This window comes from Orycteropus afer, unplaced genomic scaffold, assembly GCF_000298275.1.
Source record: "Orycteropus afer afer isolate SDZICR_OR568_19922 unplaced genomic scaffold, OryAfe1.0 scaffold00044, whole genome shotgun sequence".
Classification (NCBI taxonomy): domain Eukaryota; kingdom Metazoa; phylum Chordata; class Mammalia; order Tubulidentata; family Orycteropodidae; genus Orycteropus; species Orycteropus afer.
In genome coordinates, this window is record NW_006921631.1 from 15,950,967 (window position 1) to 15,969,317 (window position 18,351).

The window sequence follows — 18,351 nt, forward strand, 5'->3', positions numbered from 1 at the left end:
GATGGGCTCAAGTATAGCAGGGATTGTGGGGCTGGCGCGGGATCGGGCAGTGTTTCGTTCTGCTGTGCATGGGGTCGCTATGAGTCGGAAATGACTCGACGGCACTTAACAACAACAACAACAACAAATATTTATTGCATAAAAACAACTTTCATTTGTATTACAGAAAAAAATGTTCATAATTTAAGGAGTATTTACAGATAATTTTAAGGGATAGCTTTAAAAGTCTTTTTTCTTGATCTCATTTCTCAGTCACCTGTGAAAAGCATACTCTTTTTTTTTTTCCTTTTTTTCAATGCATGTCTTTTAATTGAAAATATCACAGAGGACTTTTGGGTGTTTGTTATTGTTCTTTTACTTATTCTACAAAATTTCCCATGTACCCAAAAGGAGAAAGATTATATATTGAAATACCCAACTTCAGTGATTATCAATATTTTGCCAAACTTGTTCCTCTGTTCTACACTTATCCTTCCTCACCCTCAAGAATTTGAAAGCAAATCTCAGCATCATGATCATTTCATCTGCAACTGATACACACACAACATATTAACACATATTATGCCATAAGCAAGGAGCCCTGGTGTGCAATGGTTACGTATTCAGCAAAGGTTGGTTGTTCGAACCCACCAGCTGCTCCACAGGAGAAAAGACCTGGTGATCTGCTCCCATGAAGATTGCTGTTGTTGTTGTTGTTATTATGTGCCGTCGAGTCGGACTCGACTCCTAGCGACCCCTCCTTGAGTTTCCAAGGCAGTATCACTATGGAAGTAGATTGCCCAATCTTGCTTCCAAGGAGTGGCTGGTGAGTTTGAACCGCCAGCCTTCTGGTTAGCAGCCAAGTGCCTTAGGCACTACGCTACCAGAGCTCCCATAAAGATTAGAGCCGACAAAACCCTATGGGACAGTTCACCTCTATCCCACAGATCACTATGAGTCAGAATCGACCTGATGGCACACCAAAATGCCGTAACACTGTGCTTACTGTTTGAAATCCTCAAAATAAACTGACACAATAATAAAGCTTATCCATGGTCTCTGTTCTCACCATACATTCCTTTTCCTCCTCCATGTCTTGGTATGCACTGTTTCTAATACCTACAGAAATTACTGGATTCTTATTCTAGAACTTGGATAGTCTGCTATCATGAGATAATATTTCTTTTTTTTTTTTTTTTTACAGGTTTTTATATTGTTGACTGAGACTACTTTGTGTTTATATAACAATGGAGCAATTTCACAATTGAATGGGCCACTGATGTGCTAGTTAGTAAATAACTTCTGTACACAGACCACATAGTAGTCTGGCAAGCAACTCTGCATAGCTCATCGAATTACCTAAAGAAGAGGTGGAACAGAAATGTTAACAATCAGTGATACCCACTTGTCTTTTAAAGGAAACATATAGGATTTGCTAACACAATCAAAATTTTAAAGGATCCGCTGTTCTATTGATTATTTGATTTTAACTTTTATTCAACTTTCAGCCCAATATGTTCAACTGTTGTTTAATATATGTCATGGAATGTTTTGAATCACTTTGAAAGAAAGCGTTAGCTGGTAAGTGCTGTAACTGGTTTTGGAGAGTAACAGAACTCAGGAAATGTTCTGTGATTTATAAATCACAAGAAACTCCTACAACATGTTAGAAAATATGAAGGCTTGCAAAGATGGGAAATTATCAAATAATCATTAAGAGAGAGAATTCCTAGAAGTAGCAGGTCATCATTACACAGTGGTGAAAACCTTTCAGAGTGAAGGGAGATGCTAAACAGGAACCCTGTCTAAAAAGTCATCTATAGACTCTTCTCTGGGGACTTACCAATAAGATTTCAATGAGAAAACATAAAAGAATCCTATAAACTATCAGTGGACAATTAGGGTGGAAGCAATGTGAGGTGGCAATGAGAGGTTCTAAAGGACAAATAAAGAAGAGGGAAGTATGCATACCTCACTTTTTGTCAAATCATTTCACACATTTTAAAACCTTTTCACTTAGATTCTAATATTACAAGCCATTCCCTAATTTTATATCAAAGTAGATATTCAATTTCAGTACTTATTCTTTTATTTAATATAACAAATTTAAAAAAATAAAAACAAAGTAATGAAAAGAAAAAAGAAGTGTTTTTTTTGTTTTAACCAGATATTTAAAAAGTACTAAGTTTCAAAACTTACATCTGAACCCACAGTCCTCATGGTACTTTGTAGGACAGGTTTAGTCACGGAAAGTTTTCCATTCACTGGGGTATTCGCCACAGGGGTCGGTACCACATTCACCATGTGATTAGGTAGCTGTGTGGCTCCCCCTGCAACAGCAAGGACTGGATGAGGAGAAGGCAGAACTCCAGGTGCCTGGAGCTGTACCACAGTAGGCTGAGAGAGCAGAACAGTTTGGCCTGCATTAAAGAAAGAGAGAAAAGGAATCAGAGGGGGCATACCTACTGGGGAAAAATTTCAACATTTGGGTTTCTTCTGCATTATGACAGGTAGGGTCACACTGAGGGATTTGAAACTACCAATTAAAACACGATCAGTAGCTTCACACACTCATGGTGACTTTTGTTTTTGTTGTGATTTAATGAACTCAATTAGAATCACTCCCTTTGCAATGTACCAAATATGAGTGATCAACATGGTGGCACTGAGGAAGAAGAAGACATAAAATGGTGCATGTGAGGTACAGACAACAAAGATGAACCCTTTTTCACATACAGTACTGCATTGTCAATGAAGGCAAACATGGATATACAGTTGGATAGATGGGTGGACAGATTGAACTATCAGTTATGTCTATGCAGGGGGGAGTGTGACCAAGACCATGTATAGGGGTGGCAGACAATGTTTCTACAAGTGTATTGGTATGTTCTACAAGAATTCCCAGGTATATACTAGAGCTGACAAGAAATAAGGTTGTAGTCGCTTCTTGGCCACAGCTAGCTACCTGCAAAGGGAGCGAGTAGTTGAACCTGTGTGCTCAGGACCATAGTCACGGGGACATCAAGCTCAACTAGCATAACATACTACACAAAACATTGTTCCACATCCTACTTTGGCCAGTAGCAACTGGGATCTTAAAAGCTTGCAAGTAGCCATCTAGATGCAACAATGGGTCTCTCCTCATCCAGAACAAAGAAGAATGAAGAAAACCAAAGATGCATGGAAACAATTAGTCCAAAGGACTGGTACACCATGCAATCCTCAGCTTATACAACTATGAGACCAGAAGAACTAGATGGTGCCCGGCTACCGCTGTCAACCACTCAGAGGGGGAATCTATATAGGAGATCCTGGAAGAAGTGGGAGAACAATGTGAAACAAAACTCCAAAACTCAAAATCATTACTAAAAAAAAAAAGGGGGGGGGGGACCAGGTTTGCTGGTCTGATAGATTCTGATGGAACCACTGAGACTATACCCCCTAGCTACCTTTCAGGGCTGGAATTGAACCCATTCCTATAGCTTCCAGCCAAACAAAAGACAGGCATATGAGCTGAACATTTACATTTGGTAAATACACTCCTTGGATAGAACAATCACGGGAGAATAGAAGGGCTGTGTATGCACAGGGAGACAGCTCAGGGTGCAGGAGCACATGGGAGGAAAGGACACAGGGAAGAGGTAACTATGGGGAGGAGGTGGAAGGGGAGCTGTTGCATTGTGATAAACTGTAGTCAATGTCATAAGACAAAGTTTATGTTAGCTATTGTATGGAAAGTGAATTTGCTCTGTAAATTTTCACCCAAATCACAATTTTTAAAAAAAAGAGTCATTCCCTTTGATGTTATCATTAACAATACATTTTCATGTTTCTTTTCTCAACTATACACATATCAAATTTGCTAAGTTATACATACATTTCTCTAAGTATTAACCTCTAAAATTTATTAATGCTAAATGGAGTTTTCATATAGTAACAGATCTTTTATACTGAACACAGAGAACTATGTATTTTAAATTAATAGGGTTTACAAACACAAAATATATATATATATGAACAGAAACTGAGTAACTCAATAATAAAGAACTGGGGATAAAAAGTACTTTTAAAAAAGTTAAAAGTATTTGAGATGAATTTTTAGTAAATAAACTAAAATAGTCTAGAAAATACCAACCCTTGTCCCTCCCCCAAAAAACTGGCCTACTACATCTTTTCTCAGTCTTTCCATTGATTATTACTTCAAAATTATACTATCTGAGAAGAATTAGTATAATTATGGTAAAGAAGACTCATACAACTAGTAACACCAGTCTATTAAAATTTTACTTGCATGCTGAGTGTTTCCTTTCAAATCTGGCCAATTATACAAGATGTTGAAAGCTTCATCTAATTGCCACAGGTGCTTGAAGCCTACCTAGCAGAATAAAGGTACTAAAGTAACAAGCAACTAAAATCCCATATAAATTTCAATTCTTCTTTAAGAATAAAAAGGCATTGTACTTGCAGAAGTTTAATGTGACCCATGTAGAACTTTGCTCAGTATTTCAAAGGATCAGGGGATACTAAAAATCAAAATAATGCCTCAGAACATGTTTGTTAAGAATATCTGTCTTTTACAAATGCAAAGTCTTTATGTTTCAGATGGCCTTAAAAAGCATACTAAGTAACAATTCATTTAATACTATTTTATATCAAATAAATCAGATAAATTAGTAAGAAGAATTATCTAAAAATAATTTCATACATTTGTAATTAGCAAAATTTGTTGTTGTTGTTGTTATGTGCCAATGAGTTGGACCCAACTCATAGCAACCCCTCCTTGGGTTTCCGAGGCAGTATCACTACAGAAGTAGATTGCCCAACCTTCCTTCCAAGGAGTAGCTGGTGGGTTTGAACCACCAGCCTTGTGGTCAGCAGTCAAGTGCCTTAGGCACTACACTACCAGAGCTCCTTCAATATACGTATTCTTCTTTAATATCAAAAAATATGGTCATATAAGATGATCACGGTTGTCCCTTCAATTTCTGTGAATTGAGAAGATACATGATGAGAAAAGACTTAAAAATTTAGTGATGAATTTTTATTTTACTAATCAGAAGTGTAGCTACAAAAAAAAATTGAAAACAGCAGTATAAATAATCAAATGATTTATTTAGTCTGCAGAAATTATTTGCTATAAATATGGATTTGCAGACACCTTTCAAAATGTCATAGTCTACCCCTACTACCCTACACCCGAGGGTCCACAGTCTACAGGTTGAGAACCACTGACTTAAACCAATACTCTGAGAAGAGTAGTATAGGATAAAAGTGTTCTATACCCTCTGAATTTATAAAAGTATGATTAAAAGACCCCACTGCTAAACACTGTTCAATGAACTTTTGGGACTATTAAAAGAACAGAAGAGCTGCAAAGCATAACAATTAAGCCATTTCAAAGAAAGGATTCTACGTAAAACACTGACAGATAACACAGAAATTAATAAGCAGCATATTTAGGTGCAAGACAGAATGGGGACAACAATAAATTTCTATTACATGGGTTCTAGTAAAGAACAAAAACTTTGCTGGTGACTTGCTAAACAATGACCTGCTAGATAGTGGCCAGACTACAAACCTGCCTGTTGTGTGTATGTGTATGTGCGTGGAGGGGAGGGGGGTTGTCTTAAATAGTTAACAGCTGAACACAGTTACTACTATTTCCAGTCTGGAAATAGTTAAAAAAGACACACAAAAAGGCTCTTTATCCATGTCAGCAGGTTCAAAATCCTCTTTGGCACTACATGCAAATCCTTAATGGAACATGGCTGGATTCAGTGCTAGATGCTCTTGACTATGTATAACTCACTGATTTTGAGAGTCCTTCTTTCTTCAAAGATTTCAATCTATGTATCAAACATGTACTGAATGCCTTCTTTATGTAAGGTGATATAGTTGTGTGACTTTGAGCAAATTATTTCTCTGTCTTTGTTTTCTCATACGCAATGGGGAGACAATAAAAAGTACCTCTCCTTGATATAAGGTTTAAGTAAAGATAATGCACTTAAGTGTTTAGAACAGTGTCTGGCACAGTAAAGAACTTAAAAGTTAGCCATTTTTATTATCAGTATTATTGCTAGTACTGTTTATCTCCTTTTCTGCAGAATAATAGCTTCCATAAGGACAATACATGTATTATTGCAATAGTTCTCACAGTTACTACTGCTTAACTATGTAAATGGAAGCTCTGGTAGCATAGTGCCTAAGGCACTTGACTGCTAACCAGAAGGCTGGCAGTTCAAACCCACCAGCCACTCCTCGGAAGGAAGATGGGGCAATCTACTTCCATAGTGATACTGCCTCGGAAACCCAAGGAGGAGTCACTATGAGTCGGGTCTGACTCAACGGCAAATAACAACAACAACTATGTAAATCATTAACTCTCCAATTACACTGTAAAGTTCTTGAAAACAAACCAGGTTCCACATGAGCACAATTTAATGTTCTGGAATTTCCATTCAGAAGCAATAGACAGTCCCCAGGTTAGGAACGAGAACTGTTCCTATGACTTTAAGATTTTCTAGGTAAACTGGAAGAGGTGCATACAGTTCTTATTTAGCCTTATTTTAGTGCTAGAAAAGGAGCCTGCTAACTGAAATGTTGACAGTTCTAATCCACCAGCAGCTCTGCAGGAGAAAGATGAGGCAGTCTGCTTCTGTAAAGATTTACAGCCTTGGAAACCCTGTGGAGGAATTCTACTCTGCACTATAGGGTTGCTATGAGTCAGGATCAATTTGATGGCAATGGGTTTGGTTTGGGTTTAGGTTCACACAAGAAAAGGCTCAAAGCATTTTTAATGATTTAAAAGCTATACATGCATGAAGTGAAAGTGACTGTGATGAAGAATATGTTGCAAGACGGGGTTGGTTCAATCATTACAAAGTGAGGGCAAATTTGCATAAAGGGCAAGTAGGTGTTGTCTCTAAGTTGGACACTGATAACCCACGGACTAATTACATAGCCTCTGAGCCACACCACCTGGGCTCAAGTTCTGGCTCTACCTCTTACTTACAGAGTGACCTGGGGCAAGTTATTTTACCACTATCACTCCTACTTGCCCTTTACGCAGATTTGCACCATCATCCACCCAAAACCCCAAGACAAAAATATGGAAGTCATCCAAAATTCCTTCTGTATCCCTCATCCCCCTTCTCACCATCCAAATACCAAGTCCTATGATTCTATACTTTTTAAACATTTCCACCTTCCATCCCTCACTGATATGCTTGGCTTTTATCACCTCTTACCTGCACTACTCATAACAATCTTAAAGCATATATAAGATTTACATTCTTTTTGCTGTTGTTGTTGTTAGGTGCCATCAAGTTGATTTTGACACATAATAAGGCCATGTGATAGAAAAGTATTGTCCTGTAGGGTTTTCTTGGCAATAATCTTTACAAAAGTAGATTGCCAGGTTTTCTTCCCTGGGAGCAGCTAAGTGGGTTCAAATGGCCCATCTTTTGGTTAGCAGCCAATCGCTGAACCATTTGTGCTACCACAGCTCCTTAGACTTAGATAAAGAAGTATGGAAAAGATTTCCAAGCAGACAGAATGATGTGAGTCAAGAAAATAGGAAAACTGGGACAATTCAAGTGACAATGACCAGATTAGTTAGGCTAGGGGATGGGGGGTACAAAATGGAGTGATTCATAATGTAAAAGTAGAAAACAAACTGGAGCCAAACTGAGGAGAGTTTTCTATTACATGCTAGAGAGTTTGAACGTAATCGTGTAGGAAATACTTTTTTTTAACTGCAAAATGTGTACTACTGGTACTTGCATTTCCTGTATTTCCCCTCTTCCTACCTCCTAATTCTCAAATAAACAGAAGACTGTAAGCTAGCAGTGTCAGAGCCAGCCAACTCCAGGAGGAGGCATGTAAAACAAGATTATCAGCACAAAGCTGACTCCTATGAGATGGAGGTCAGACATACCAAGCCTCTCCAACATTTTCATTTCCATTTCTGACACCAGCTATCCTTCCCATGGCACTCTCTACTTCTCTGTTGTGTTTGATAATTCATTGCAACAGCCATAAAAAACTCACAGACCATACTCAACAATTATGTGGTTTATTAAGGAAGTAACAAGCTACAACTAGGGACCAGGATCAACTTGGAAGTAACAAAATACAACTCAGGAGAGAGGATACAGTTCGTCAACAAAGACAGCTTTCAGCTTCTTCTCAGCCGTGCCCACAGACAGACAGCCTTTTCTCAGCCATGCCTATAGGCAGGCCTTCTCTCAGCCATGCAACTGCCAGGCCTTCTCCCAGCCTCTCCACTGCTCAAGCCAGTGTTACAACTCTTTAGCTCCCCTGACAAATGCCTAGAGGCACCTCACTCTGCCAGCAAGCCCCCTGCCCAAAGGCACTCAGCTCTTTCCCACTCCTTAGGTCAATAAGCCCACCACAGCTGCCTCATGCTGGTTTCCTGGTTACCACTGCTCATACTGCTGCTGCCATTTCTCTGCCATGGGGCTCTGCTGGGCTTACTGCCGCTTTCCACTGTTTCTCACCATCTTGCTGTCTCCAATGTTACAGCTCTGTGTCTTGTGTCTAGATTCTCAGGGCAGAGATCACAAATTTAAAAGACGCACTCTGTTTCAGACTTTTCTTGATAGTAACAAGGGCCCCCTCAACCTCAGTGGGATTAGCCCTTATATAAGCAAACACCTTATCAATTTCAAGTCATGATGCTCTCACCAGGACCACAAACTAACCAATCCCCTCAGTAAGCCACAGTACTTTAATTTGCATAGTAATCACCCAATTCCCACAAGGTCACTTAATCCTATTGGGTGATTTTACATACCCTATTTGCCTAGAAACAATCCCTGCAAGGTATGTAAAAATAGAACAACCACAGGGCAGGCTGTGATCCAATCAATTATTTTTGGCAGAATTATAAACCCAAGTAGAAAGCCCATATGTAAAGAGAAATCCATTTGCTCTACAAAGACACACACATAAATCTGTATGTTATAATAATGTCGCCTCTCTAGATTGTACTATATAAAAACAGAAAAAGTACAATGCTGAGTATTAGCTCACAACCAAAAAAATACATATAATAACAAATACACTCTTCAGGTAATGGGAAAACACTAAAGTTCTGAATAATCAATGATTCAGGTTTCTAGAACTGATAAACTACTCAGAAAAGAACCATTTGTCTTCTTGCTATAGGTAAGACCTTCCATCACTCAAATATGACCTGCCAAAAGCAAATTCTTACAAATGACCCTGCTGCTTTATACACTAGTTGTATTAATGCCAGACTTTTAGTTTTTATAGATATGTTTTAAGTAATAGCTCATGGAAACTAAAATGAGGTTCTTTACCAGTTTAAATTCTTACTCTTTGGGAAGACACAGGCCCTTTTGAGAACCTGATGAAAGATTTGGAGACTCTCCCTAGAAAAATCTACATATGAACATACACCAAATTTTATATTTCATTTCAAGGAATTCATGAATCCTTAAAATTCATTCATAGATCACAAGAATCAGTCTTCTATAAGACTGATATTTTTCAAATATGAAAGACAGTAGTTTTGACCCTGAAAAGGGAAGGCAAGCATTTCAAACTATTTGGGGTTTTGGGGGCTTTTTTGGTAGGGAATGATGGATCCCTTAGTTCTTCTTTTTATCGATGCCATATAACCATGGAACAGAGCAAAGGTAACAAAGTATTGGGGAATTAAAGTTATGAACTTGCCCTCATTAAAACCATGCTCCAGAGAAATAAGCTAACTATCCACAGCTGTAAATATAACCATAAAAGCAAACGTAGCACTAGTATTTAGTTATAACACATACCCCATTTACACCTTGTCCTACCTGGCATCAACAAGCTAAATCCAGAGAAAAGAATGCTCCACGAGGTTTCTCACACTCATGTTTACAAATATCAGTATGAGTACAATGATGAATAATCTGCCTAAGAGATCTCTATGCCCAAATGTTTTCATTATCTGAATGTTGTTGTTGTTATATGCCGTCGAGTAGACCCCGACTCATAGTGACCCCTCCTTGGGTTTCCGAGGCAGTATCACTACGGAAGTAGGATTGCCCAACCTTCCTTCCAAGGAGTGGCTGGTGGGTTTGAACCGCCAGCCTTCTGTTTAGCAGTCAAGTGCTTTAGCCACTATGCTACCAGAGCTCGGTACCAACCAAATCCTCAAACTTCAACTTTTAACACTGACCTAAACCTCTTGTAAATTTATAGGCATGTGAGGCCACCTAGTGGATAGATATAGAAACACAACTTCTTAGCTAGTTCAAGGCAGAGTTCAGGTCTCCTTAATAGGACCCAGGCATTCTCCTAATACCCAAATTCAATATCCTGTTTACCAAACAATGTAGCCTTATTAGAGATTATTAGCCCGATTTTATGGCCAAAACACAGGAGCTCTGGTAGCATAGTGCCTAAGGCACTTGACTATTAACCAGAAGGCTGGCGGTTCAAACCCACCAGCCACTCCTCGGAAGAAAGGCTGGGCAATCCTACTTCTGTAGTGATACTGCCTCGGAAATCCAAGGAGAGGTCACTATGAGTCGAGGCCGACTCGACGGCACACAACAACAACAATGGCCAAAACACACATCTTAGGCCTGAAAAAGACCATATTATTTTAAGGACTAATCTCTTAAAAAAATACAAGTCACAGCCATAAAACCTCTTAATAAAATGGCACCAAGAATGTTTCCCAGATTTTCCTCTTTGTTAGAAGTAGTTTTATGAAACCAAAAGCCTTAGAGACATGTGTTTCAATATCAAAACTTAAGAAAAAAGAAGAATTAGATTTAACTGATCTGAATAGCTATCTCCCTTATTAGAACCAACCAACAACCAACCAATTACCATCAAGTCAACTGCAACTCACAGCGATCCCATATATGTCATAGTAGAAAACTGTGCTCCATAGGGCATTCAGGGGCTGATTTTTCAGAAGTAGAGCGCCATGCCTTTCTTCTGAGGTGTTTCTGGGTGGACTCAAGCCTCCAACGTTTCAGTTAGTAGCCACATGCATTAACCTTTTGCACCACCAAGGGATTACTTTTTAGGGCAGGAACCACATATAGTCACCTCGGCAACTTCCGTGCCAAAGATAATCCTGACACCCAGCATATGCTCAGAAATTATCACCTGAATTAAAACAAATCCTATGCCACAAGCCTTAATTACTACTCTCCAATTAAATACACACAGCCTTAAATTCCACTCAGGTACCTTTAGTGGGTGCAGGTTGTATACTAATAATCGGTTGCTGCTTCGCCAGTGGCATAAGTGTTGGTAGTGTCTGAATAATTATGGCTTTTGCTGGAACGCTGGAGCTGGTTTGACTCTTGGGTGTCGCTGGAAGCAATAAAGGCTTGGGCTGAATTGAAGGTTTTGAATTCATCTGAGTTTTTTTCTTTTGCGTCAATATACCTTCTGGAGAAAAGACAAACACAAATCAATCTTAAGGTAATTAGAGAAATCCCAGAAAACAGATTGTATTACACACCTTTCTCTATACATTATTTTGAACTCTGAGTAAATACCTTAAATTTCAGCAAAACTATTCTATACCCTACTGAACTAAAGAAAAGCCTTGAATCTGAGGCCTTCCTTTTTGATCAAGCATGAAGCTTTGGGAAGAAGACACATGAACTGGTAAAAATCACTAAAATTACTGAAAAAAGTCTAGAGATGAATGAGGTAACAAATGTCACAGTCGAACAGCACTCACATCCATTCTTTAACTGAATCTTTTTAATCTCTCCTGAAGAGGAGGGGACCTAAGTCTATTTTAAAGTATCTTTTGCCTATAAAGACAGAGATAACCAAAGGAGAGTCTTTCTTCCCTTTCCTCTCAACATTGAATCATCCATTAAAAAAAAGAAAAAAATTAGTCTACTAATTTAAACATAGCAAGAAGTTTAACAAACATAACTCTTAATCCAACATTTTAAGAAATAGAACCTAAACTCAATTTTTAAAAAAGTAGTAACAACAGAAGCCAGGAGATGGAATAATACCAGTTTTGCTCTTAGGACTAATAAAGGGCTTATCTTCCTTTAGTAGCTCCGCAGAGGAGGGGCTATTAGAGCTTTCACCATATAAGGAAAGCGGAGACATCTGGGAACTAGAAGACAAGTCCAACTCCTCCTGTAGTAAAACAAAACACAAATGAATTCATGCAGAAGAGTACCGTCTTTGGGTAGCAAATTGCTTAGAAAAAGAGGCAGGATCCACATGTAAACAGAGAACACTTCAAGGCAAAGATCTGATGTATTAGAGACTAGTATATATTAAATACTAGGAGACTACCTTAGCATTTTTGGTAGATCTGTCTCATTTTGTTAAAACAAAGAAACTTAGCATGGGATAAAAGTAGCATTTCAACTATTCAGTTATTTATTTTCAAATAAAGAGAAAAAGATGGCATACACAATAATGGAATGCACATAATCTCTACCTCATATTATCTTTAATCTATAAAATTATTAGAATCCTTATTTACTTTCAGGATAATGTAGGCCCTCTTACATCAAAAAAACCAGAAATCACAAAGGAAGAAGAGACAGATTTGAACACATAAAAAAAAAAAATAAAATGTATTATGATTCCATTTATATAAATATCCAGAATAGGCAAATACATAGAGATAGAAAGTAAATAAGTGGTTGTTAGGGCTAAGGGTAATGGGGGTCTAGCTAAATAGTACAGGGTTTATTTTTGTTATGATGAAATGTTCTAAAATTGAATGTGGTGGTAGTTGCTCATATCTGTGAAGATACTAAAAATCACTAACTTGTTGTGGTGGTTATGTTTGTGTTTCACCTTGGCTGGGACTGGTTGAGGGGCTAGGCAGCTGGTGCTAGTATTCCCCATGATGAGACTGCTAATCAACTCCACGGTGGAATCTACTGTGAGCAGCTGAGTAGCTGTCTTTGGATATGTGGTCTGCTTCCTGTGTATAAGAAGAAACCTTTGGGAATGGTCTCTAGCTTATGGCATGCTTGGACCCTGCTATGCTCTGCCGACCTTGGGACTTACAATGGACTTAAGTTAATGGCCTGCCATGTGGTTTGGTAACATTGCGACTGTGCCTTTTTACTTGTCAACTTTGAGGCTTCTCAGCCTCAGCAGCCAGCAACTGTCTGAGTGAAGAAAAGCCTCTAGCTCCAATGGGCCGGGAGCAGGAGGCAGAGCTGGACCCCAAGGTTGCGGGGCTTTCACCTAGCCCCTAGAGCCTGGCACTTTGAACCTGGACTTAAAGCCTCCAAATTGTAAGAATAAACTCCCGTTTGTTAAGGCCATCCCATTTGTGGTATATTACTGTCAGACTGGCACTAGGTAACCAGAACAATTATATACTTTTAATGGGTGAATTTTATGGTTTTTTAAAATATATCTCCATAAAGGTGTTAAAAATAAAAATTACAGCATGCTATAATGAAAAAGAGACCATAAACAAAGTCAAAAAACAAAATGCATACTGGGGGGAAAATGTGCTAAAAATAGACTGGGGTGAGAGCACAGTGTGGGGAGTGAGGAGCAGAGTGAGGAAGGCATGCACCTGGTGGAAGGGGTGGCCTGATGTGAGATGTCTGACTGAGCCCAAGCAGGTAAAGAGCACACTCACATGGGAACAGCCTGATGCAGGGTTAGAGCCCAGTGGGGACATGTTAAGAACCAATATGAAAGGACTTCTACTGCTCAAGTCCAAGACCACATAAGAATGAGAATAAATAACTTTAGTCATGGATTATACCCTGTTAAATAAAATAGGAAATCATGAGTCCATAGTGATATAAACAAATAAATGAATAAGTTTAAAGTCTGATAAGGAACAGGATATTTTATCTCATTTTAAAGTACTTCCCTACAAAATACTCATTTATGGCAAAGGGAGAAAGAGTAAGTTCACAGTGGAGCAGACTGGCAAACATCCCCTTAATCAAGTGATCACAGTGAACATTATCAGTAATAGGACAAGTGAAATCATGCACCACCTAATATGATACAATGAGACGAACACCACATCACTTTGTGATACTCCGACCATAGATGCAAAACCTCAATTTAATTCTGAAGAAATATCAGACAAATCCAACTGAGGGGTAGTCTATAATATAACTAGCCTCTAATCTCCAAAAGTAACAAAGTCATGAAAGTCAAGGAAGAATAAAGAATTGCTTCAGATTGAAAGAGATTAAAGAGACAATGCAACAAAATACAATGTGTCATTCTAAACTAGATCATTCTGTCTAAAGGGTATCTTTGGAGCAACCGGCACAATCTATATAGGAGCTAAGAATCAGATGACAGCAATGTATCAATGTTTATTTTCTAATTCTGATGGTTATAATATGGCTATATGAGAAATATCCTTCGCCTGTAGGAAATTGACACTACATTATTTGAGGCTGACCATTTACTCTCAAAAGGTTGAGGAGAAAAAAGTTCTAGGTAATTTACTTGCAATTTGTCTGTAAATTTGAGATTGTGTCAAATAAAAAATATAAGCAAGAAAACAAGAAGGAAACTATGAGTGAATTCTTTTATAACCTGTAATTGGTAAAATTCAAATTTATGCACCGACCATCAAAGCTAAAGACAAGGAAATTAAAGACTTTTACCAACTTCTGCAGTCTGAAACTGAGAAAACATGCAATCAAGATGTGTTGATTATCACTGGTAATTGGAATGCAAAAGTTGAAAACAAAGAAGAATCACTGGTAGTTGGAAAATATGACCTTGGTGACAGAAATAATGCTGAAGATTGCAAGACAGAATTTTGCAAGACCAATGATTAATAGAAAATATTTTTTTCAACAACATAAATGGTGGCTATACACGTGGACTTCACCAGATGGATTACACAGGAATCAGACTGACTACATCTGTGGCAAGAGGCAATGGGGAAGCTCAATATCTTCAGCCAAAACAAGGCCAGGAGCTGATTGTGGAAAAGACCATCAACTGTTCAAATGCAAGTTCAAGGTGAAGCTGAAGACAATTAAAACAAGTCCATGAGAGCCATACTATGACCTTGAATATATCCCTCCTGAATTTACAAGCCACTTAAAGAACAGATTTGATGCACTGAACACCAATGACCAAAAACCGGAATTGTGGGATGACATCAAGAACATCATCCATGAAGAAAGCAAAAGGTCATTAAAAAGAATAGGGGGAAAGACCAAAATGGATGACAGAAAATACTCTGAAACTTGCTCTTGAATGGAGAGTAGCTAAAGCAAATGGAAGAAATGAGAAGATAGAAGAGCTGAACAGAAGATTTCAAAGAGCAGCTTGAGAAGACAAAGTCAATTATTATACTGAAATATGCAAAGACCTGGAGTTAGAAAAGCAAAAGGGAAGACCATGCTCAGTATTTCTCAAGCTGAAAGAACTGAAAAAAAAAATTCAAGCCTCCAGTTTGCAATAGTGAAAGATTCCATGGGCAAAATATTGAAAGATTCTATGGGCAAAATATTGAATGATGCAGGAAACATCAAAAGAAGATGGAAGGAATACAAAGAGTCACTGTACCAAAAAGAATTGGTCAATGTTCATCCATTTCAGGAGGTGGCATATGATCAAGAACCAATGGTACTAAAGTCAAAGCTGCACTGAAGGAAGTAACAAAGAACAAGGCTCCAGGAATTGACGGAATACCCACTGAGATATTTCAACAAATAGATGCCACGCTGCAGGCACTCAGTCGTCTATGCCAAGAAATTTGGAAGACAGCTATCTTGCCAACTGACTGGAAGAGATTCATATTTGTACCCATTCCCAGAATGTAGAAATTATCCAACAACATCATTAATATCACATACAAGTAAAATCTTGCTGAAGATAATTCAAAAATGGTTGCAGCAATATAGGGACAGAGAACTTCCAGAAATGCAACCTGGATTCAGAAGAGGATGTAGAATGAGGGATATCATTGCTGATGCCAGATGGATCTTGGCTGGAAGCATGGAGTATCAGAAAGATGTTTGTGTTTTACTGACTACGCAAAAGTATTCATTTATGTGGATAATAACAAATTATGGATAAAACTGAGAAGAATGGGTATTTCAGAGCACTTAATTATACTCATGAGGAACCTGTCTATAGATCAGGAGGATGTCATTTGAACAGAACAAGGGGACAATGCATGGTTTAAAATCAGGAAGGGAGTGCATCAGGGTTGTATCTTTTCACCATACTTATTCAATATGTATCCTGAGTAAATAATCTGAGAAGCTGGACTATATAAAGAAGAATGTGGCATCAGGATTGGAGGAAGACTCATTAACAATCTGCGATAGGAGATGACACAACTTTGCTTGCTGAAAGTGAGGATGACTTGAAGCACTTACTTACAAAGATTAAAGATTACAGTCTGCAGTATGGGTTACATCTTAACATAAAGAAAACAAAAATCCTCACAAATGGACTAATAAGCAGCATCACAATAAATGGAGAAAACACTGAAGTTGTTCGACAGTCAGCACCAATGGAAGCAGCAGTTAAGACATCAAACGATGTATTTCACTGGGTAATCTGCTGCAAAAGACCTGTTTAAAGTGCTAAAAAGCAAAGATATCTCTTTGAAGACTATGGTGCACCTAACTCAAGCCATGGTATTTTTTGATCACCTCGTATGCATGGGAGAGCTGGACAATGAATAAAGAAGACCAAAGAAGAGTTGATGCTTTTGAGTTGTGGTGTTGGAGAAGAATATAGAAAGTACCATGGACTGCCAAAAGAACTAGCAAATCTGTCCTGGAAGAAGTGCAGTCAGAATGCTCCTAGGAAGCAAGAATGGCCAGACTTTGTCCAACCTACTTTGGTCATGTTGTCAGAAGGGACCAGTCCATGGAGGAGGATATCATGCTTGGTAAAGTGGAGAGTCAACAAAAAAGAGGAAGACCCTCAACGAGATGTATTGACAGAGTGGCTACAATGATGCGCTCAGGTATTGTAAGGATTGTGAGGCTGGCACAGGACCAGGCCATGTTTCATTTTTTTGTACACAGGGTCTCTATTAGTTGGAGCCAACTTAACGGCACCTAACAACAAGAAGTGGTAAAAACTCTCCTTCTGAGTGACAAAAAAACAAACAACAGTGAAAAGGAAGATTGATAATTCAACTACAAGGAAAAAGTACACCTGGAAAAAATAAACTCTACAAATAAAGCTAAAAGACAAATGACAAATTAGAAAAACTTATTTTACAAACTGAGGACAATAACCTAATGTTAACCTAAAAATTTTTTGGAGAAGAAAAAGACCAACACAGCCCAATGGAAAAATGAGCAAATTATTTGAATTGATAGTTCACAAACAAATTATAAATGGGCCTTAAACATACAAAACATGAAAAGATTTTCAACTACACTTATAATTAAAATATATATATATATATATATAAAATAAAATATAGAATGTAGTGATGATGGGAAAATAGGCCCTCTTATATACTATTTGTGGGAATGCAAAACTGTACAATCCCTATAGAAGGAAATTTAGCAATATCTAGTAAAATTACATATGTATTTACCCTGGTCTCAGCAATCCCACTTCTCAGAATATCCCAAATGTACCGTGACAAAAATATGAAATGATCTACATACTGTATTATTTAGTATAGCATTGAGTCTAGGAAAGACTGAAACCAAACATAAATGTTCATCAATAAAGAAATCATCGAATAAAGTATGACACAACCACACAGTGGTACACTAAGCAACCATATAGAGGAATGAAGAAGATTCTATACACTGACATTGGAGTTCCAGGATATACTATAAAAGCAAGGAGGAGAAGAGGGTATGCTACCTTTTGCATAAGAAAGGGTGAAAAGGACAAGGACAGGAACCAGGCTTCTCTGAATAAACAAACCAAACACACTGCCATTGAGTTGGATCCGACTCACAGGGACCCCTCCTTGGGTGTCCGAGTATCACTACAGAAGTATCACTACAGAAGTAGATTGCCCAATCTTCCTTCCGAGGAGTGGCTGGTGGGGTTGAACTGCCCACCTTCTGATTAGGAGTCAAATGCCTTAGGCACTATTCCACCGTGTTATATACTTTTGACTTCAAAATTAAATCAAGTTTTTTTAAATTAATGAAAACAGAGAACTTCCAATAGTGGCAATTACAGAAGAGCTTCAGAAAGAAATTTTTGAACTGGATCGTAAAGGTTGAGTAAGAGTTTTCTAAGTAAAGAAACATGGGGCTACTTCAGACAAAAAGTAAAGCATGTATAAAAAAATCTAAAAATTACACTGCTGGTGGGACTGTAAAATGGTACAACCATTGTGGAAAGCAGTATGGCGATTCCTTCAAAAGTTGGAAATACAAATACCATTTGACCCAG

The 18,351-nt window shown here is 38.1% G+C and overlaps 1 protein-coding gene across 1 annotated transcript in view; it reads right to left on the bottom strand.

Moving 5' to 3' along the window:
• The window catches only part of ATF6 (activating transcription factor 6), a 370,257-nt gene that overhangs the window by 324,864 nt on the left and 27,042 nt on the right, over nt 1-18,351 (bottom strand). The window contains exons 5-7 of the mRNA XM_007937768.2: nt 12,006-12,135; nt 11,215-11,418; nt 2,179-2,399 (exon numbers count right to left, since the gene is read on the bottom strand). Coding sequence (XP_007935959.1) covers nt 2,179-2,399; nt 11,215-11,418; nt 12,006-12,135 — 555 coding nt within the window. The remainder of the gene's footprint in view (nt 1-2,178; nt 2,400-11,214; nt 11,419-12,005; nt 12,136-18,351) is intronic.